General features: G+C 39.9%; 2 protein-coding genes across 2 annotated transcripts; one reads left to right on the top strand and one right to left on the bottom strand.

The window, feature by feature from the left end:
• Window positions 1–4,022: 4,022 nt before the first annotated feature.
• On the top strand, window positions 4,023–11,941 carry LOC306755530 (kinesin-like protein KIFC3; the record flags this gene model as incomplete). The annotated part of the gene is made up of 19 exons (XM_079239942.1): window positions 4,023–4,121; window positions 4,333–4,429; window positions 4,554–4,705; window positions 4,834–5,086; window positions 6,971–7,143; window positions 7,331–7,396; window positions 7,662–7,799; window positions 7,903–8,100; window positions 8,271–8,444; window positions 8,929–9,076; window positions 9,181–9,311; window positions 9,396–9,507; window positions 9,594–9,775; window positions 9,858–9,962; window positions 10,782–10,912; window positions 10,991–11,111; window positions 11,195–11,324; window positions 11,503–11,732; window positions 11,816–11,941. The coding sequence occupies 19 exons, from the start codon at window positions 4,023–4,025 to the stop codon at window positions 11,939–11,941; spliced, it is 2,766 nt and encodes a 921-aa protein (XP_079096068.1).
• An 824-nt stretch (window positions 11,942–12,765) lies between these two features.
• On the bottom strand, window positions 12,766–22,210 carry ccdc12 (coiled-coil domain containing 12). Its single transcript, XM_079240585.1, has 7 exons — window positions 22,103–22,210; window positions 18,901–18,974; window positions 16,201–16,280; window positions 15,965–16,026; window positions 15,848–15,882; window positions 15,681–15,757; window positions 12,766–15,123 (listed from the first exon to the last, which is right to left on the bottom strand). The coding sequence occupies exons 1-7, from the start codon at window positions 22,184–22,186 to the stop codon at window positions 15,044–15,046; spliced, it is 492 nt and encodes a 163-aa protein (XP_079096711.1). The 5' UTR covers window positions 22,187–22,210; the 3' UTR covers window positions 12,766–15,043.
• Between the last annotated feature and the right edge of the window lie 656 nt (window positions 22,211–22,866).

Genomic DNA, 22,866 nt, shown 5'->3' with positions numbered 1-22,866 from the left:
TTCATTAAATCTTTTTCTCCAAGCTTTTTGGAAAGTTAGCAGCCCTTGTGTACCAGGAAGTGTCCCTCAGCAGTCTAAACCTATCGCAGCATAACTAAGGGATAGTTAGATAGCTAGTGATCCCTAACTATTGGACTTATCAAAATATCTTAACTTAAAAGCACGTTGTTTTTTAATGTTTTATAGTGATCTGTATCATAACAATATCTCTGCCCTTTGTAACAAACCAAACTGTGAGGAAAATCATGTAAAAATCCGTGGAGTTCTTGTCGTGGTTAAACCTACACCTTACAAATAAATTCATTGGAGGCGCATGGGAGACCCATCCAAGATGGCGGCGCGATGAGACGTCAGCTCGTATAGGCGGCGTGATACAATGCGGCGTCTACGTATATATGATGTCTATGGTGTACCCTGCATCTCGCACAGTGATTGCTGGGATGGGCTCCAGCTTCATTACGACCTTTAATTGCACTAAGCGGAAAGAAAATGAAGCAATGAATGAAAATGTAATGTGACCATAGTGTTGCAGGAAAAATCTTATATTTTACGAGCTAATTAAATGCATCTCACGGAGCCTGCGCACTGTCCAAAGACGTCACGTGTAAAAACAAACCCGCCACAGTTCTTGCCCTCACGTAGTTTGCTTTGGTGTGTCCAGGTTTAACAGTGAGTTACCACCTAAAAGTCACATATGCTATAGCTGTAATAACTGTGAAGATACAGAAATTAAACTTTCTGGGATCAGTGGGGAAGGTGCTGGGAGGTTTGCAGATGTTTTCACGAGTGTCATTCCACTTCGGTATCAATGGCGTCCAGTGTAACAGTGTTGGTGACCGCTTGTACAGACATCTTATTGTCCGCCACAGCGCTGCACTCTTCCTATAAGCTGTTTAAGGTAGGTGTAATCTTTCAAACGTGAATGAAACGTGACACATGTCTTCTGTATTAAACTAAAATTCTTTGCTTTTTTTTTTAAATCGAAGAAAGTTATTAAATTCTATATATGATGTTTAGTTAAAAGTGTTTTCGTTATTTCCTGGCAAAATAATCAATATAGCACGTTAAAACAAATTAAAAACTAAGTAATAAACTAGTATATTAGTTAATAATTACTGCAGCTACTTTTGATTAACCTAAAAGTGCTTATTTTCTTTCTTTATTTTGCAGCTATAATATACTGTATCATTTATTTGGAATGTAAAGTTTGCATATTAGTTGTGGGCTCCAATAAAAGCTCTGAGGGCTTGCATGTCTGTATTTACATTGAAAATGCATTAACCTTATTCCCTGTATTAATCATCCTGTGAGAAATCAATTGTGTCCACCTCTTTTGCAGAATCACAGGGGCCCATCAGTTGCCCTCTTTGTGCTTGGTATCTCTGCAACACTTGACATCTTCCATCCCTCCAGCTTATACTTCACCTCCCTCCAAAAGGAAGCACAATGGACTGGGGAGGTTCTGGCTCCGGCACTGGTCTCCTTTGACTTCCTGTGGCTCAGTGAAGACCACAACACAGCACATATTCTCCTGTGTGGCTCCTGTCTGCTGCTTGGACTCTCAGACTGGCTCTCAGCAGATACTCTTGCAGTCATGACTCGCTGCCTTGGTCTGTCATCTCTTTCCTGCTCCCTGACAGTGTGCCTGTTCGCTAGTAACGCTTTAGGGGCCTTTGGCTCTGTGGCCCTGACTCTTCCTTTATTTGTTACAGAAAAAGTCGGAACTAATGCTTTTGCTCCACTTATTTATCCAGCCACTAAAGAAGGACTGATGAAGTGGCTTTTAAAGGGGTCGTTGGTGATGGGTTGCTGGGCATCAACGCAAGCTCTCAGCAGGTTTCTGTTGGATGTGACTGATCGATGTAACATAAATCTTTAAATCAGTTACAGTTTGCTTGGTTAAAAACATGTTTATTACTGACTGTGTCAGGGGTGATCAAGTTACAAACTTGACAGAAGTTTAAGTGCCTGAGTAAAGTATTCATAAAAGATATAAGCGCCACCTTTTAAAGATTAAATATTTGCTATTTTTTCTTTGTGATCTTATTGTGGAGTATTAATAAAAATGCCTTATAGATCACCCATTTACTTCTACTTGCTTATTCCAGTTTTAGGTTGCAAGGAGATTGCAGCCTATTCCAGCTGCTACCAGGTCAGAGACAGGGTGCACCCTGAATAGGTTGACTCAATGCAAACAGTGATTACAGTGGTAATTAGTAACAGTAATTATTAACTACTTCTGTATGCATGGAAATATTTGCATGAGATAATATCATAATATATTAGGATTGACATATATATGAGAAATCAAGTCAAACTGTGCTAATTAATTTCCTAAACCTTTAAAAACCTATAAAGTAATTGAAAAGCACGATTAAACTGTGCTGTTTTTGCAATTAGAAAAAAAATGATCTGAATTCTCATCTAAAATGTTACAGGATTTTCTTTGTCAATCTTTCACTTGTTAACTAATTAAAAGACACACAATACAAGTCAGTGATCACCTAACTTTAGTTTTAGCTCTGATGGAGTAAAAATAATGAAAATAATGAAAGTCTCTGACTTAGATGTTTAACAGTGTTTTTTTTTTTCTTTTTACACATCCCTCTGCTAACAGTTTTAGTTCTTTGGATTAAAAAATCTCCCCACCTTTAGAGTCTGGAAAGTATTTATTCTGCTGCCTCAGCAGTATCACCAAGAATATCTGCAGTGGTCAAAGCTCCTGGTTCAGCTCTCATTTTATCATCACTCTTACAAACACTTGTTTTGTTGAGTTTGTAGCAAATGTAATGATTAATGAAATGAAACTTCTGTTATGATGACCTGTAAAACTTGCTAACACTTAAATGAGATTCCCTTTTCTGTTGTCCACTGTTGCCCTTGCTGGACTTTGATAGAGATTTGTGGTGGATGCTGCAGATTGTCTCTCAGGATTTCGGTGGTGTGAGCAGCTGCCCCAGCTACTTCACTGCAGTATAACTGCAGGCATCTGTGGCTCTTTGGTGGTCTCTGGGACAGTTCCTCCATCAAACTTCAAAGCAGATATAGCTTTGTAATGTGTTCAGTCAGCTAATCAGCATGTGAGAGTTTTGAGAGCCCCAAATCCTTATATAATTTAGCTGTTTGTGTGTTCTTAAAGTATTTATTTACATGGTTTTTATTATTGCAGTTTCTAATGCAGCTTTTTTCATTTTTAACTATGTAGAAGTTTAAACATCGATCAGGTAATGTTCTCTTTATTTGTGACTGAAAATGGTATTATTCACAAGAGGAACATGAGTAAATATGAAAAAATTTTAAGGTCTCAAAAATAAATAACATCATCCTTTTCATACCTTCATATTTAAAAAATATTGAATTCCCCAATTGTTGTCATTTCCCTAATGTCTGAATTTTTGTAAGTGAGTTCTGCTTAATTATTCATTTTTGTAAGGGTCCCAAACTGACACTCATTGTCCTCTGACTGCCCGTTGATACCAGCCTCAACTTCCCCACCTCCAACAGCCTCCATATCCATTTGCATCTGTTCTTTCACCACTGCAGCATATCAGGAAGAACTGAGCATGCTCGCTGCAGATGCAGCCTGTAGATGGAACAGAGTGAGGAGAAGGAAGAGGAGGAGAGAGGATGAGGGGATGAGAAGGAGGCACAGATGAGCTGCACACAGTGGAAGGATGCTGTTGCATCCAAGAGAAAGGGCTGCGCGGGAAGAGTTGCAGTTGACAACACAGATGGAGCGTGACTATGGACTACAAATGGCGGGAGTGACGGATTGTCATAACCAAAGAAGAAAAAACATTCAATAAGGTAACAAAGGGAAGGAATTTAGCATTGTGGAATGGACTGACTGAAAAAAAAGAAAAAAAAATTACTTAACCTGTGGAGGAATTCTGATGAAATGACAATTTTCTTATTATGCAACCTTGATCCCTGTATTTATTTGTCAGAACAATTTCAGGTCAAGAAGGTGTGTAATTAGTGAGTCCATTTGTCATTTACAGGGGCTCTTGGATGGCGTGAAGATGTACGCCTTTTACTCGCTATTAGTCTACATCTTCTACACTGTCTTTAAGAAAGAAGAGGAGGATGCATTGGAGGGGGCATGTGGAGCTTCCCCAGATGTATGTCTAGTCATATCCCGTCTATTCTCGGGAATCCCTGTCTTCTTTGTGTTTTCTTTTTCTGTGAGAGGCATCCAATGGGTTATCAGCTTCCTATAGTTTTGCATTACATGCAGTTTTGCGCATGTCTGGGTTTGTTATGTGTATTGCTTTTGTGTGTGTATATGTGTGTGTCTTGCTGTCTGACCCTCATATATGATGCTGTGCTCAGGAGCCAGGTCCTGTTTCCATGGAAACAGGGATCAGGAGGAGAGATGGCCACACCCCCAGATTGGGGGAAAAAGCTTGTGCTCGCTTCAGTGAATCAAGTGAGTGAATTGAACAGGTGTATAAGAGAGAAATGATGCATTGCTGCATTTCATAATTTATAATATAGCATCAAATATTTGGCACATGCAGTTTTAAATTTGTTGTTTATGTGATGTACCCCAGGCAGTAGCAGTGACACTGATGAACTGAGTGACGAAGATGAGGGTGATCCCTCAGACATACCAGCATGCACTCCTCTGGCTGCCTTTTTGACTTTCAAGCAGGATGCTGAGAAGAGGAGAGCTTCCCAAGTTCAGCTGGAAACCACAGCAAAGGTAGCCAAACTGTGCCACCTCTGCTGCACTGCCCACCTGAGGCAGTAGAGCAAAATAAATTCCAGCTCCCGTCAACGGCCACTCTGCATCGGTTCTTAGCTTTCTGTGTGTTTTTTTGTACCACACAGTTGGCAGAGTCTCCCCTGGTGGCTGTAATGTCCCACTTGCTAAGTTTTCTGGAGCAGTACTCCCACTTCCAGCAGCTGCAGCAGCAAGCCGACCAGTACAGAGTCCAGCTTAAGAGGCACCGTGTCCAACACCGACGTCAGATGAAAGCTCTGAGGGCCTCCTACCGCCAGCACTTGCGGGACAAGAACAGCATCATAAGCAGCCTGGAGGAGGCTATCGGCCAGCAGGAGAGCCCCAGCCCACTTTGTGAGGGTGAGGAAGAAGGGGAATGATTGGAGAGAGGGAGGAAGAGGAGGTGTGATGATGGGGGAAGGGAAAATAAGGTTTAATATGATGGATTTCTATTCTCATGCTATGCGTGTTTTAAAACACAGAGAAGAAGTCATCAGTCTTTTCTCTGACAGAACTCAAATGTACGTTGGTTACTGTGAAAAGAAGAGCAGAAAATGTCACATGAGACTAAGACCAGCTTAGATACTTTAGATTTGGATAAATAAAGAAGGCCACTCTCTGTTGTAATAGGTGAATCCCACAAGGTTATGTAATAAATAAGAGAATGGTTTGTGTTCTCTCTCACAGTGAAGTACAGTACAGAAACACTCAATGGCAGTGACACATTAGTGGTGAAGGAAGAGTACAAATGTTTTCTTGAAATGATCGGAAGTGTTATGGTTCAGCAACATATAGTGTTATGTGTTTTTCATTGTTTGTGCGTTTACCTAGTTTTGAGAACCAGGAACACATTGTCCTATCTTTTTATAGACAAACATCAGCAGCAGAGCAAACTGATTCAATTTAAAGGCTGTTTGTGTTGTTTGGCATCAGTGAAGTCCCAGAGACCAGAATAAGCCTGTGCAGATGTGGTGGAAACCAGAGCTTTAGATGTCTGTACCTGCTATGTTTCATGCTTGACCAGATGGTCCTTGACTTCAGAGCAGAACCCATCAACAGCTCGGCAGCATAACTCTTTGCTGTGCATATACTCAGTTTGTTAACAGGTGCTGGAAAACCACAACATCCATACCGCATCCCTGACCATATCATGATTTATGTAGCCCCATGAGAATCTGTCAATATATGATAGCAAGTACAGCATAACAGCCTACCCTGTTCATATACATCTATGTATAGAAGAACATTTTAGGCACAGAATCTCATTAACTGCTGGATAAAGATACCTAAGTGTGAGAGGAGAGTCTTTGGTATGTTGGTAGCAGCTCTGTGACTGTCTAGCATGAATAAAATATGTTTGTTAGTGGTGTCTTATGTGTAGCAAATGCACTTACAAGGTCTGGCACATGCAGGGCAGCACGTGTAAACGTGTTGAGCTAAAATTAGCCTAAGGTCCATGTTGCAAAGCCACAAGGCTATTTGGTTTGTTTGAAAGGTGTAATGCAAAATGCAGGACTGAGTGACACAGTGCATCATGAAAATGCAGTTTGTCAGCTGCTTGGTGACTTGGCTGTGCTGATTCTTTATTTAGTGTTGGACTTAACTGAAGGGTTTTATGCTTCAGCCAACAAATGCAGTTTTTCTTTTTTTTAGTCGAATGAACTAAATTTTCCTTGAACGTTGAACGGGGGGGATCACATTCTTGCAGCATTGTGACACTGAAAGCCTCTACATGCTGTTTTGATAAAATTAGCTTTGCTATTAATATCAGAGGTGACAAAGCCGGGGAAATCATTAAGGGGGAGGAAAGTTGGGGATGCTGCTCGAGCTCTTACTGGAGACAAGGGGGGTTTTAGGGGGTCATTCCAACTTATTGATGTGAATCTGTATTATCCACAATAAGTTGCAGTAATTTTATTGAGGTCTTTAAACACAGGCACAGTAATGTTAAACTAGCTGCAATGCACAGTGGCTGTATGGTATGTGTGAGAGCTTCACGGTAAGTGCATATTTAATGGTCATTAATATTACACTTACACATGGGCTTTGACGTTTGCAGTGGAAAACGCTTTTAAATGAAAAAATGACATGTGGGTCAAAGAAAGTGATATTAACTGGAGCTATTTCTGGCTGACCTAATATTGCTTTAGTTCAAGAGATGACTGAAAATGATTGAGGTTATTATTATGAACAGCATTTATGGTGTTGTAGAACAAAAATAGTTTGTATCTTTTGTCTGCCCAGGTGGGTCTGGCAGCGACGAAGCAACACAAGCCGGGGTTCACAGGCTGGTGGAGTCTCTGTGTGAGCTTCAGGGTGAGAGGAGTAAACTGAGAGGAGAACTCCGCTTGCTACACTCCCAGCTGGAGCAGAAAGATAAAGACAGACACTGTCGTATACAAGCCTTTCAACAGCAGGTACATAGTTACCTATTAGTTAAACTGTTACTTATGGACACACAGTTATCGTTAACTAATAAGTAAATATATATCTGAATTCCTCTAAAAACTGAACAAACTTTCACATTAATCTGCAGATAAAAGAAGGAAATGTGTCTCTTGTGAAGAAATTCAATTAAAGTTTTATTGTTTCGATTTTTCACAGATTGATGAGCTCAAGAGCTGCATTGAGGAGCGTGAAGATGAGCTGTCAAGGCTGAGAACAGCCACTGTGAGTCATCCAAGCTATTGATTAAACCATTTGTCAGTTTTTTTCCTGCCATCAGCAAAGTTGCCACACCAACTAAATTAAAAATAGTGTTACCGTGCCAAGAAGCCCTTAGTGAATCATGTACTACACCCTAATCATAATATGATAGAAAAATACTAAATTAAAAGGACAGCTAAGAGGAATTTAAATAACAACAACAAAACATTTTGCTTTTCATTTCATTTCTATCTTTATTGGAGCTCGACCTTACATTTGATATTCTCAGGGTGCTACGGACTCAGAGAAGCGGGTGCTGTGTCTATCAGCAGAGAACGAGAGCTTGAAGCAGAGCCTGAGTGTCACACAGGGCCTCCTGCAGCAGCTCTCAGCCATCCCATCCCAGTCCAACACCATGCTCATGAAGGTGAGTGGCATCGGGACAGTTCAGAGCTCGCTCTGTGCTATTCAGGCAAATGCTAACAAGAGTAAACTTGTTTAAACCTGTATTTCACTGTGTTTGCATGAAGGAGAATGAGAATCTCCGTAGCAGAGTGCAGCAGCTGGAGATATCGCTGCAACAGCGTGCTGAGCAGCTTTCACAGCTGGAGCGAAAGAGTGAGCAAAGCGAGTGGAGAAGAGGAGAGGAGCTGAGGAAACGGGAGGACAGAGTGAAGGAGCTGCAGCTGGAGTTGGATAGAGAGAGATGCAAGGAGCCAGTTGTTAAGGTAAATTATCCTAAAGAGCATCTTAACAGATATGAACACCAGCTTTGGAGCCATTGATGACATTATGGATTTCAAAGAGGCATTTGATAAATGGAGACACACTTGTGCTCATATTTTTGTGTTCAGGGTGTAATGACCATTTCTCAATAAATCTGTACCATCTCTCCTAGTATGTCACCCAGTCTGTGGAGGTGGAATCACCAGCTACAGTAAAGCAGCTGACGAAAGCCAGACAGAGGAATGAGATGCTGTCTGAAAGGCTGTGCGGTCAGAATGAGCGATGCAAACAGCTGGAGGAACAGATCAGGAAGTCAGACGAGCACAGCTGCAACCTGCAGCACAAGGTAACAAACTGAGGCAACTAAATTCTTATCTTTTAGAAGTGCTTTTAAAGACACATGCTTATAAAATACCAGTTCTTATGTGCTTATTATACGGCTTGTCTTCGTTGATGTAAAAATTCTCTGGGAAAAGAAAGTTGCATGGAGCATGAAAGACTGACCAGGCTTTTACCAGTTTGTGTCAGCAAGGCGAAATGTCCGCCTTATCATTGGCTACTGGACTGAGAGTCAAAAGAACCTGGGAGAAAGTCCTCATGTTATGAAGATGCAGAGATAGTACTGATAAGTTCAGACTGGTAAATGAAACACTCTCTTCAAAGAACAGATGATTAAATGGGAGAAACAAAAAAAGAGCAGGTTTCTACCTTACTGCTGAAATTTTAAATCTGGATTATCTTAGTTTGACAGATGAACTAATAACAAAGCTGAACTTGCACAGCTTGGAGCAACCAAGCTAACAGACCGATACCCGCTCCTTCTTTTGCAGATTGCAGCGTATGAACGAGAAATCGGAAAACTGAGGGAGGAGTTGTTGAAAGAGATCGGACACTTGGAGGCAAAGAAGGAGGAGGCAGTAAAGGCTGCTGCCAGCTGCTCAGCTGAGCACTTTCAGAACCTGCAGGACCAATTTTTCAGTGAGTTCACGGAGTTGCCCAGTTTCAAAAGGAAAAGACAAATTTCTCGTCTGTTTCTGGAACCAGCGTGTGTTTCTCTGTGTGTTTTTCTCTTTTTTTTTTAGCCTTGCAAAAGCGTCTAACTGCACTTCCACCAACTCTACGCTGCATGAAGACAGATTATGCTAGTCTGAGGAGCCAGGTTAGAAACTTCTCCGAGTTTTATGGAGCAGCTATCAGTGAGGCAAAGAAACAGGTGCATAGTCTCATACAAACGTTGGAGAATATTTAGGGGAAAGAAACATCAGGTAAGTGGATCATGTGTGTTTGTCTTTGCCAGATTTCAGCAGCTATTAGTGAAATGACTGCAGCCAACAAAGATCTTTTGGAGAAATACAGGAAGGAGGTCGCACTGCGCAGGAAGTATCACGAACAGCTGGTGGAGCTCAAAGGTATAGAAGTATGAATGAAGATTAAACTGGCTACAAAAATTGGGGTCTGTTGCTGACTGAGAGCTCTGGCCATTTTTGTTTTTTAGGCAACATTCGTGTTCTTTGTCGGGTGAAGCCCGTGCTGAAGGAGGACCAGCATGAGGAGGGCCAGTCTGTGGTTGTAACCACAGATCCCAACAATGAGTCCTCCCTCACTGTGCTTAGCAAAAAGAAGGGCCGCATCTTTGAGCTGGACAAGGTTTTTAACCCACAGGCTACACAAGAAGAGGTAGTTAAAACACAGGTTCACTGAGAAGAGATTTTAATAACATATCTAACCCACCAGATTACCCTTCATTTGGTTTAATCAGGTTTTTCAGGAGATTGAACCTCTTGTGACATCCTGCATCGATGGCTACCATGTCTGCATATTTGCATATGGACAGACAGGATCTGGGAAAACATACACAATGGAGGTAAAAATTTCTAGTTTTTATTGTAAATATGTTAAATATTAAGTTAAAGTATCATTTACACGGCATTAGCATTTCTGACATTGGAGTTTCCTCGGGTGTTTTGTTACACTGAATTCTTAACCCAAAAAGTAGGACGCTACAGTACAGAGGGAAACTTTATGTCTCCAGTATGTTTCAGATTCGAAGATAACACATTTCTGAGCATATTATGCTATCGACAAGGGAAGTATATTAATATCTATTACATTTATTTTTAACTGTAACTTGCATTGCTACTCTATAATAAAATGATCTGATACTTTTATTAAATTAAGAAAACAATAAAGCTTTAAGTAACCTACTGTATGCAATGGTTCTGATATTACAGGGTTAAAAAACAAAATGAACACTTTTAGCATAATCCCACTGTTTAGTATCCTAAAAGCTCTTATGGTCCAATGACTTCCACTGGTTTCTGTTGGTAAGTTTATTGTTTTTTTGTTTTTTTTTTAGATTTAATTTAATCTGCGCTGTATAATAAATTAACAAAACTCATAGTGCACTTTTGCTGATTTGTACATTTTAACATAATGTTTAATGGCTTTTCTCAATGCTGTAAAGGGACAAATGTGAAGTCATTTTATCTGGAACTGAGATAAGTATACAGAGTTACAGAAAGTGTGATTCAATTCATGACATTGGCATCCTAATTAGTTCTGAAACTAGAACCAGCCAAGTGATAAAGTGGTTTTGTTGTGGTTCTGTTTGACTCACCGTGAGGAAAACCGTGGCTTTGCTGATAAGACCTGACCCAATAACCCTATAACCTTTGATTTCCAGGGCAGTGCAGAAAACCCAGGAATAAACCAACGAGCCCTGAAACATCTCTTCAGTGAGATCGAGGAGAGGAAGGACATGTGGTCTTACACTGTCACAGTCAGCTCTGTGGAGATCTACAATGAAGTGCTGAGGTACAGTTTGGTGCTTCTTGCTTGAGGCAAGAACCTGATTTCCTGCTGCTAGATGATTGGTCATATTCTGTTTTTTAGAGACCTCCTCAGTAAAGATGGCGATAAACTGGATATAAAGATCAACCCGGATGGAACAGGACAGCTACATGTACCAGGCCTCAGGGTTATTGAAGTCAAGAGCTTTCAGCATATCAAAAAGGTATCAGATGTTTGCAAACTGTTTTAATGATCATCCAGTAATGTAGAGTTTGTAGGTAAAATCAGGTTGATTTTGTGTTGAAGATTTTAGCCACAGCCCGAAGGAACAGGATCACCTTTGGAACTCAGATGAACCAACACAGCTCACGCTCCCACGCTCTGCTGTGTATCACTGTTCAGGGCACTGACCTCGCCACCGGGTCCAAAACCACAGGTTAGTCTTGTTTGTATTTCCTGTCTCTGGGGGGAAGAGTGTGGGCGAGTCTCAGGTCAGGCTTGAAATCTGCAAAACCAAACTGTCCCGAAGGGCATCACTAAGAAAGGCTGAGAGAGAAAGCAAGGGAAGCGCTTTGAAGTGGCTGTGATCATGACTACCTGTGTCGTCTCACTAGGCAAACTGAACTTGGTGGACCTGGCTGGTTCAGAGAGGGTCTGGAAGTCTGGAGCGGAGGGAGAGAGGCTTAAAGAGGCCCAGAACATCAACCGCTCCCTGCTGGCACTGGGAGACGTCATTCAGGCACTTCGGGCTCGGCAGACTCACATCCCCTTCAGAAACTCCCGCCTCACATACTTATTACAAGACTCCCTGGGCAAAGGTAGCAAAACTGTCATGGTGGTGCAGGTAAGAGTGATGTTCCAGCCAAATTTACTACTCCATAGTGAATGCCAATCCTAATACTGTTTGTTTGCTTTGTGCCATTAAAGGTGTCCGCTTTGGAAAGCAATGTAGGAGAAACATTATGCTCTCTGAAGTTTGCACAAAGGGTGTGCAAAGTGGAACTGGGTCCTGCAGCCAGGAAGATCGAATCTGCCGGCTCACCCTGTGACTGACAGTCTTAAATCTCCAGGAAGCCATGACTGAATCAGATGATCAGCCACCCTACCAGCCAACTATTACACCGAAGTATCCACAAACTCTGCTGCAATCCCGATCAAGGGCTAACTCCGTAAAGGTCTGCGTGGTTCCTGGATGCCAACCTGCAGCTTGGTCAAGTACAGACCCTCTAGTTCTGCTTCTGTGATGTAATACCCTTTATCTTTAGTTGACCTGCATGAAGGAGTATTTATTCTTCCACTCCGAGTGCCAACACGTCTTCTGACCCTCAATGATGTAAGATTTGATGCTTTGTTGAACCACTGTATATCAGTGTAATTTAATTGCATAGAAAAATCCAGGATATATCACATCCTCAGTGATCCTCTGTCTTTAGAGCTGCACCAATGCCTAAACATGATTAACAAGCTTCCAGAGCCACAATGTCTGCACTTCCGTTTACACCGTATTACTCATTCTGCTATAAATGTCTGTAGTTCGTGAGCGTCAGCGCCAAGCGTGGTATATATTTGAAGGTTGTGTTGTGTAAGTACGAGCAGCTAATCATATCAGTAACATCTCAGTCATATATTTATGTAGACTTTGTGAATTTCAGAAGAGCAGTGACAAACTAAGCAATGCTTAACCCTAACCCCCAAACTAAGCTATGCTTAGTTTGTCTTCAGAGCCTTGTTGATCATTTGCCTTTTGAGGAAAGAAGTAAGATGTTGTGAAGGGAAACTGTGGACTTTTATGTCATGAAATGTGCAATACTCTCCTGAAGGAGACGGTTTAAGTCTACAGACAGAAGATGCACTTTATTGTAAAAAAGAACAGGAGCATATCAGTTCAGGCGCTTACAATAGAAACCACTTGGGAATGCCGTACCAGATACAGCGAATTGTTCATATGTTCCTCTTTATCACCCATTGAATCAAAACAAGCTTTTGATTCTAATGTAGCAAGACATTGATGTTGCAGTAATTACCATATGTGCTTAGAAGTCACTAAATAGTCATTAGAGAGAACCTTCAGGTAATTTTCTGAATAAATATATATAAAAGCTATGTCTCACTCTGTCTCATTGACTCCTAAGTGACTAAACAGATGGAAATTAATCATGACATTGACGGTTTGACAATTTCCTGTTGGGACATTAGAAAGTATAGTAAATTATCTGGGAATAACTTCTGTCCTTCTTTGATCATTTTTGTTCTGTGCTATAAAAAAAAATGTATTGTTTGCTTAACAAGTTTACAAAAAAAGTAAAACATTAATAATTTATTTTATCACATTTAGCTGTGATTTATGTACATATTTGCCTTGGCATTATTTAGATAAGACCAGACAATTTCACATTAATTCCTCTCCATGTTGCATTAATTGCTCACCACGATGTAGATGGGGAGAATCTAACAGCTGTATTTTATTTCCCAGCGAATCCCAGGTTCACAGTGGGGATTGTCTGGATTCTGCATTGGCCAGACCGTGTGTAACGGTGATGTCCAATGATTCATGAACCTTTTTTCCATTGCTCCACCCTGACTTAGGTTTACCCATCCCATCAAGTAATTATTAACACCTTAACCACTGGGGTCTGTCCCTGGGTGCTTTTGAAGATGATGACATGTTATTTTATCAGAAGAGCATTGATATCATATTTTAAATTTACCGATGGATCAGCCAAAGCATCATAAACCGTCTGGTCTGCCTTTCGCAAAAAAACTGAAATAGGAAATGTCTAACCAATTGTACAAGATTTTACATGAAAAAACACATAAAAACAGCTCGGGGCAGAGCCCCACTGGTTAAGGGGTTAATGGAAGAACCTGGTCAGTCAGTATGTTCAAATAAGTTACTTTTTTCCCCACATGATGCTACTAAACCAGATCAAATCAAGCAACCACAAACTGCAGTCACATGCACAGTTCTGCTGAGCAATGGCCATAGCTCAACATGGCCTTTCAACTGGACAACCATCCTCTCTGGATATAAATGCACAAGAAGGTAACCAAGCCCAAAATGTGCCCAATGCTGCAACACAGTGGACTCAGAAAAACATTGTTTCAATAAGACATGGCAACTTCATCGATGTCATTAAGGTATTAGAATGGTGATTTTATCAGATACCATGGATATAAAATTGTTTTATTAGAGCAGAACTGCTGAAATGGTCAACTTTTCAGTTTCAGGTGGATGTAGCTGCCTCATGAAACACAAAAAACTGAATAGAAGTATTTACACTTACTGGTTTAAGCAAAAACATCCAAAAATATGTAACTGCAGCATAAATGTGGTTCACAGAAGTCCATCTGTTACATGTAGGAGTAATTTTGCCTCTTATTGCATTAACTAGTTTTTACTATTATGATTTTATACAATGTCAGTTGGATAAACATGTTTACAGGCATTACAACAGTCTGTTTTTTGTCAGAAGTTGATTGAGATCATTCAAGACTTTAATCTGACCTCAATTCTTGCTTGATGATGTTGACTCACCATCCTTCCAGGTTTTATTAATGCAGTGACAGTTCTTAACCCAGTTTAGTTGTTTCAGCAGTCTGCTTAGTTTTGTTTTTACATGATGCATATGAGTAATTTGGCCCTTAATGCTTCAAACAAGCCTGTTGAAGGGATGAGAGACATTGCTGCACTTTTGCCAGTAGAAACATATTTATCACCAATGTGCTTTTCTGAAGGGAGGTTTCTGTTCATTTGCTTTATAAATCCAGGTTACAAACTTTTCCTCTTTCTTTCTTTCCAGATATTAGAAAGTCAAATGCGGAGTTATATCATGGTAGAGGATTTTAAAACAGCCTTCAATCTTAAGTAAAAAGAGAGGATTGAAAAAATGTGTGGAAAAATTGTCAAAAATGTAAATAATTTTTACTTCAAATATTTAAGAGAATATCAAAAACATTGCTGTTTACAAGGACAGTACACTTCAGTAAACCACACATACAGAATTATAATATTACATAAAAAATAATTCCTGTATGAAGTACTGAAAGAAAACATTTATGTGATGAAACTATTCATCTCACAGCACGAGAACCAGTCCCAGTAAACTGAGGCCATCCCTATGTAGCCTCCTTTTATTTCCCTGTTGTGTTATGTATTCAATCCGAGTCTTCTCCCTCCGCTCCGACTGCTCCGACTGCGCCAGCTAACTCCTCCTCTCTGCCTCGCAGACGATCCCCTGCATGGACACAAACAAACTCTCAGTCTGAGTCATCTATGCAATGAATCCTGTAACCATGACGTTTAGCTGTTGGACAGACGCTTTGGCACAGTTTTATGTTATTACAGTATGTGGGCTTTTTTTATTTTTTTATGAAGCATTACCCTTTCTACATGCAAACAGTGTTACTGGTTTTATGTATGATGTCCTGATCACAGATAGAAAACCTGCTGGCAGGAAATATTTGTTTTTTATGCAGACTGAAAAACATACAATTTGTGTTGTAATTCTTTTTAAATCAAGGCTATCACTGCCTCCTGAAAACTCCCACTGCACTTTAATGTTTTCTTCCCATCTCAATTCCCTTGAAAGTTTCCACCTATTGTTAGAATGAGGCTCACCCATCAGTGGAGCAATCGCACCACCGATGTTATCAGATGGCTTCAAGCCTCTGTAATCTGGGAGCCCCAAAGCAATTAGCCTAATATTTCACGCCCGTCTCATGCACGGTTATCTCAGAGGCACTGTAAACATTCTGCAATAAAGACCAAAAACATGAAGTGGGAGATACTAACGGATGAGTTCAGCGATGGCTCTCTGTGTTCTCCTCTCCAGCTTCTCCAGTTTTTTTGCCACATCACGCTTTAGATCCCTGAATTTAGAATTATAAGAAAAAAGTCAAAACCTGAAAAAAAAGAGAAAAAAAAAAAGGCTGGAAATTTTATTTTAGAAAATGTCTTACCAATCTGGCTTTCTTGGGGCAAGGTTGGCCAAATCCTGAGGAAAGTACACATTTGAATGAGACAGCTGACAATGTTTCAGTTGTGGAAATTACATTTACACCACAAGAAGTACTCACCACTTCTTCAATTATGGGCTCTGGATTGGCTGCTTCCAGTTGATCTTTGACTTTGTCTTCCACTGAAAACAGAGAATGTGATGTGTGATAAGAGCAGCTGGCAGTAATACTTTTAATGGAGAGCATGAGCATGGTGGCCATGTAGCTACATTATGATAACAACTGGACTTTAACAGCAGGCTTGCGAAGCTCAAATGCTCGGAAATGTATTCCTTTCTTTTGGTCAAAGTCATCACCTGATGCAGGTTTGGCTTTGGGCACCTGCCTCTCTTTCAGTTCTTCATCCTCTGGAGTGTAATTCCTCAGTTTCAGCTCTCTGGGGACAGAAAACCAGATCAATCTCAGTCTAATTGTGGCATGAACTATAAACATATCTTGAAAGTCCAGTAGGTGGCAGTGTAAGCAAATATATTTCATTATAAATGAAAGCGGATAAAAGACCATCTGCAATCCCTTCACAGCTGCACATCTAATGTCTAAAGGAGTCTGGGTATAATGCCCCTCTTTATTCCTGCAAACATGTCTGATTAGCATGTTCCACCTGCTTCTGGCACAGATTTTAGAAAAGCAGCAAACAGCTGAGGAATTCTTCCTTTAAGGCTGAATTATGCCGTCTTTCATCACATGGACACACAGGAATTCTTGGCGAGTTTAGCCTAAATCTCAACATACCGTTCTAAGCGTCCAGAGACGAGAGGTAAACTATTGTCTGGACAAGCACAGATCAGGAGATTTACCAGCTGTTCTGAGATTAATGTGGATTTGTGAAGAAGCTCAAGAAAGTACACTCCTGATAGATTCATCACACTCCTGCTTGCCAAACAGACAGACCGATGCCTTGTATGGGTATGGGCAGAGAAGCTAGACAGGATCTACTGTGAGCTGGCTGAATAACAATCTAAGTTCACATGTGTGTTGGTCTGTATATGTGCATCACTTTCTGAGAGGTACTTTCAGCTAGAGAACATGCCCTCTTCATCAACACACATTTTTATGCCTGCTACAATGTAAATAAAATGAAAAAGGCCAAGAGGAAAATCATCAGATGTTCTGAGGAAACAAAATATGACTAACTGAAGCACTGTCACATTATTAAACCCAATTTATGTTATTAAAACAAGCAGGAAGATGCATTTTCCTAGTGTAAAAAGGCAACTACGGGCTATTCTTGAAAAGACAGTATTGTAAGTGTAGCATCCACGGTTTAACTGGAAATGTTGCAAGTCATCTCCCTCCTATTTCCTCACATTTTCTGCCATCTGTCTACAGCTGACACATACACACCCCAAACTTTACTTGGGTCTGTAAGCAAGGGAGTGTTCAGCAAATTCTTAAGACATTATGTAATCCAAGATGTGGAAATTCTGATCATGTGTGGTTAATGAGGAACAAGCCCAAGAACTACTAAAACAGCAGGTGTCAATATCTAGAGCAGATTTAACTCTTATATATGAGCTAAAGAGGGTGTGGGAAACAATTATAGATCAAAACAAAACATGAAAACCTGACAAAGTTTTTTGAGAGAAGTAAAAGAAATTTTAATTTTATGCCTCCCCAGTCAATAAGATTGTGACATTTGGAGAAAGTAGGACTAATTTTCAAAAGGTTGCCATAAAAAATAGGAGGAACATGAATATCTCAGAAAATGAACAGACTGTAAGATCATCGTGAAGCCCATACAATGAAGTTTTAACCTTTTACAGTGAGACAGGAGATCATCAGCGTCATTAGGAATTGCTCTCTGGTAACCATTAATATTTAAACTGAACTTTACACCATTTTCAGTCAGCAAATGTTAAGATATTTTATAAAAGACTAAAACAAAGATGGGCAGAAAGATATTGAAGACATCACCACTCTAAGTGCCGCCATTAGCAGAACAAAAGACAGGACAAACAGACTGCCTGTAAATTTTCTGCCTTCAAAGGTTTTGTTCTCAGCTGTCTCTTAGTATAATGCTTGCAAACCTTTGGAGTGCGTTTACACATTTCCACTTCAAGCACACTGTGGCATCAAAGTGAGCCGGTGATAAATTCAGAGCACTGAACCAATTCTGGCCCTCCCTAAATGCTTAAAGTGAACCGTTAAAGAGCAGAGTGTTCAAACGTTTACAATGACATCAAGCTAACACATGAAATCTCTGTCAATTTTAAAGGACCCTTGGAAGAACTTTAAATCTACTTGCCTCACTCAAGATTCCTTGAAAAAAGAGTCACTTTACCACACTTCACATGATAAATCTCCATGGTGTACTTTTTGCAGTTCATGTGATCGATTTATTTCTACAACTTCAACATTTCATTCATTTTTAGTGAAGTAGCCTCAGGAAAAACATTGATTTTTTTCCCCCTTTCATTCATTTGGCAATTTGATCTCCTATGAAATTTTAATGCCAATGACAAGATACATTACACTCACACCATGCTGTAGACTACATTTAACAAATGGCTTTACACAGCAAATTAGTTTCTTAACCCTGAAGCTATTTTCACCTTTATGAGGCGAATCTGTCCGGTTGTACAGGAGGAAATATAGAGGCACTCCCGCAGGTGCAGTCAGTGCAAAGTCATTAAATATAAACAATGGAAAAAAGATCCTGAAGGACAGGAAAGATGGCTGCTCCCTCCTACCAACTACCGCAAAGTTGAGCAAGCTGCAGGATATTTGAGCAGCTACTAACACCAGGCTGTAGTCCAACCCATGTGTAAACATTGCGTCTCACTACCTCCACTGAGACATATGCTAGTGTCAGATAAGGCGCAGATAAATGCACCAATGATGCACTTCCACATCAGTTTCAGATCTGTTTGTGTAACTTAAAAGAGCTCAGCCAAAGCAATAGTGAGCAAACTCTATATAAAGCTTTAAAAATACAAAACGTATTGAAAAGAGACAAGAAAACAACATGCATTTTGTGGATAGTGAAGCGAACCAACCTGTGCTTTTCTTCTGTGGTCTCCTCAAGTGTAGCTTTTTTATTCTCTGGTTCCCCCTCTTCCTGATCTTGGCCCTGGGAGATTATCAGCATGCAATCATTGAGATAATTAGTACTTAGTAAGTGATATTCTCACAGTATAAGCAGGAAAAAATAACAGAATTCTGCCACTACCAATACCTTTAAAATAGTTTTTCTTCATTAACACAAAGATAGGAGGGAAGTGCAGACATGAGAGATGACGTGGGTTATGTTTCAGATCATTTTAGATCTGGTGCAGTGGACAAGTAGGACAATATTTGCATTGAAAAACAGAATTCCTGCTTGTGTTGTTGCATCATTTGGAAGTCAAATGCAAAATTTACATGCCAACTTAATTACTTCTAACAATGACCTACTTAAAAATTGTAGTATGAGAAATGAGAGCTTGACCTTATAAATCAAGCAAATGAGATCACTGTTTTCTGGGCGTAAAAACACAAGTGGAAATGTGTTACATGCACAACAACATATTACAGATTGTGGCCTTCTCTGGCTTATCCATGTGTAAACAAGAGGAATAAATTCTGAAACTGATTTGAAAAAAAATATTGACTCCAAGTGAAAATTTGAACAAAGGAAATCAAACCCCTCCCAGCTTGCATTTTCCTGAAGAGGTTTCCTGTCCACCTGCTAGAACAATTCAGGGCACTAACTCATTCTTGAAATGCAGTACAGAAGGACAACAGCTACAGACTTGAGGAATGTCAACAATCATTTCTCAAACACTGCTAAGCAAATCTAGGGTTGTCTCTGTTTGGCATGCAGTTTGTGATAAAGATCTGATCCAATGTCCTTGAATGGGATTTCCCATGCTGTCAAAGAATAATCTTTAAACGATTCAACACAGACTGCAGCTCAGTGGAGAAATAACTGAGAATCTGCTGCAACATCCTGTTCTTGGGTATGACATTCAACAAAGATGACACAAGGGAAGTGCTTACATTTTGTGTCTTTGTATCTAATCCCTCACCCCCTCCAATATAAGAGCAACTTGTTTACTTATCTGTGATTTGACAGATGCCTTTCCACTTAGAGCAACGTGAAACAGAAATTCTACAACTTTATGTTTCATGACATTTTTTGAACATGAAAATATGGCCTTTAGTAAATATTCAAATTTGGTGAAGACATCAAAACAACATGGCGTGTCATTTACTTAAAGTGGAACTATTATGTGCATTTAAGGCTAATTTATTTTTATTTCTGAGACCAGAAGGGCTGGGATTGATCGAGTTATTGTCATAAATCGCTTTATTTACTTCAGACCGACCCTCTCCGTAGGCTGTCAGATCAGCCTGTGGGCAAAACGAGTGGATTGAGACTCTTCCGCATTCAGCCCCGCCTCCCGACACTGCGCTACATCGGGAGCGCGCACCACACCTGCTTTTGCCGTCATTGTAACATCTCATAAACAGAAGAATTAGACTAATATGAACTCAATAAAAAAAACAAAATACAATGTCAACACATAGCATAGAGCCCCACATGTTGAAACCTGAATTAGACCCTGAAAACGCAGTGGAAAACAGCAACCCACAGCAACGAATGCAGCAGGATGTCTCTCTTTGGTAAACTCACCAGCCATCGATGGAAATAACTTCATCCGACGTTTTCTACCCGCCTGATGTATTTGTACATGCCCTGGTTAACCAGCAGAAGGTAACCAATCACCGAACCTTATCCCCCGAGACCTTACAAGGATTTCCAAGTAGAAAAACTCTCTAAAACGACGCGTTTTTCGTCGCCATGGAAACCGAACGGAGAGTGTGCTGGAACTCAAACTCAAACCTAAACATGCGTTTAGGTGATAAAAAAAAAAAAAAACGGTGCCGTTCACATGTCTGATGAGGATTCAACACTGTAACACTGTAGAAAGCTCAGAAAACTCCAAATAGCATAATAGCACCCCTTTAACAAAAACAAAGTCAACATGCAGAAGGTGTGTGAAAAACTATGAACATCTCATGATTCAAGGGCTTGCAAAACCGCATTGAGCTGCAATGACTTTAATTGCTTAGAGGAATTTTGGTCCATTTAATTTAGTGTTGCTTTAGTTCACTGAGCGCTGTAGACAATGGCATGTGTTGATACAAAACTCCCTTAAGGTTCCATCACAGCTATCAGTCTGGTTAACTGGACCATTGCAACACCCTGATAATGCCGTTTTAGATTTCTGCACAACTTTGGATCACTGTCCTGTTGCATGATTCAATTTCAGCCAAACATTATATGTTGGACAGATGGCCTCGCATTTGAAACTATAATATTTTCTTATACTGAAGATTATATGGTTTGCTTTATGAGTGAAATGTCTCTTAAGTCCTGTAGCTGCAAAACAAACCCAAATCATAACACAAGATTTGTAAAACAAATATGTAAAAAGAGATCATTTAAGCATTGAGAACAGTCTATCAGACAGCATTTTGTGGTTATCTTGGCTCACTTGCCAAGTATAAAATTAAATAGCATAATCAGGTCCTGGGAGCACCCAGGAAAAGTAAAAGAATGAACATGTTATCTTGTTTCACTTTATCTGACAAGAAGTTTACTGTTACAGACATTTTTTTAAAAATAGAAAATGGTTACATGCAAATGGGGGAAAAAAACAAACAAATTTTCCTAATTGGTCTTCACTTTCATCTTCCCTTCCTCGGGTACCTTATATGCAGGTTACAAAGTAATCTCAGTGGGAGGTTGTGAGGATCATCACTCTTTTCTGCAGCTTACTATAATCTGCCCCAATGTATAATTGAAAAAATATTGACATTCTGACTAAAAACTTCAATTAGTCTCCGAGATGGATAACATTGCATTTCTACAATAACAAATTCATGCAATTTCCCCCAATAAAACCCGTCAAAATAGATAAACAGGCAAAACTGCACGACATACAGCAGTTAATGGACATAGCGTCAAACTATACGAGTTAGACAACCAGATTCCTGGACCTGGATATTTACTGAAAGGACAGAAGTTTTGTTAATTAGCTTTGACAAACTATATATATTTTAAGAAGACATAACGACGGCTGTGCTGTGCTAAAATGCTAAAGTTAGCTACAAGATAAGTCTGTAAAATTGACCTCATCGGCAAAACGATGAGTTTACTAGAACCTTTCTTTTAATTATCCCAAACTACGATTTATTATGTGAACGACTTACATGAAGTTGTTTATTTCTAAGGGCTTTCAGCCTTTCTTTTCTCTTCAGAGCTTGCTCCTGAAGCGACCCAACATTTTTCTCCATGTTTATCTTTGCACGCCGCTTGATTCGATCTGCTATCCTTTGCACATCCTGTTTAAGGATTTAAAACAGTTCACCGAGATCATCGATTGCACAGGCATGTTGTCGGACCACGGGATTCTGTTAAGTTATCTTTGTGAAAATTTTACCTAATAAACAAATAAACCAAATGCATTTGACATACATGTTTTCAAGTCAAGTCTTTTTTTGAGGATGACACTAAAAATACCAAAGACAACTCCTTCATGCGCTGTTCTGTTGTTTACATTACATACTTTTAAAAATCGATTTAATTTGTAGAAAATAGTAGACTGTTATTTAACAAACAATAAAATAAATAAAATATTGGCAAACTATTACCAAACCTCAACATAAAGGTGTCATATTGGCTGGTTCACTGTCCCGCCTGTTGATGGTCACAGTGTCAGGTCCAGTTTGGGAATGTAGGCCGTTGCCATGGTAATACAGCTGCCTCGATCTTATCTGTGTCCATCCTCCCGGTGATCAACATGGTGTGGTTAAATAAAGTTCCCTGTAGAAAAGATGCTACATACATGATGGTCACTTGTTGCAGTCTTTAGCACTAATAATCCGATTGAGAGACAAACTAATCTATTTATTTAAAGCAAATGAGAAAATGCGTTTTAAGTATCCACTCAATGTAGCAATGCAAATACAGACAT

Source organism: Telmatherina bonti (genome assembly GCF_933228915.1).
Source record: "Telmatherina bonti genome assembly, chromosome: 5".
Lineage (NCBI taxonomy): Eukaryota > Metazoa > Chordata > Actinopteri > Atheriniformes > Telmatherinidae > Telmatherina > Telmatherina bonti.
This window is presented reverse-complemented; position numbering and strand designations above follow the sequence as displayed.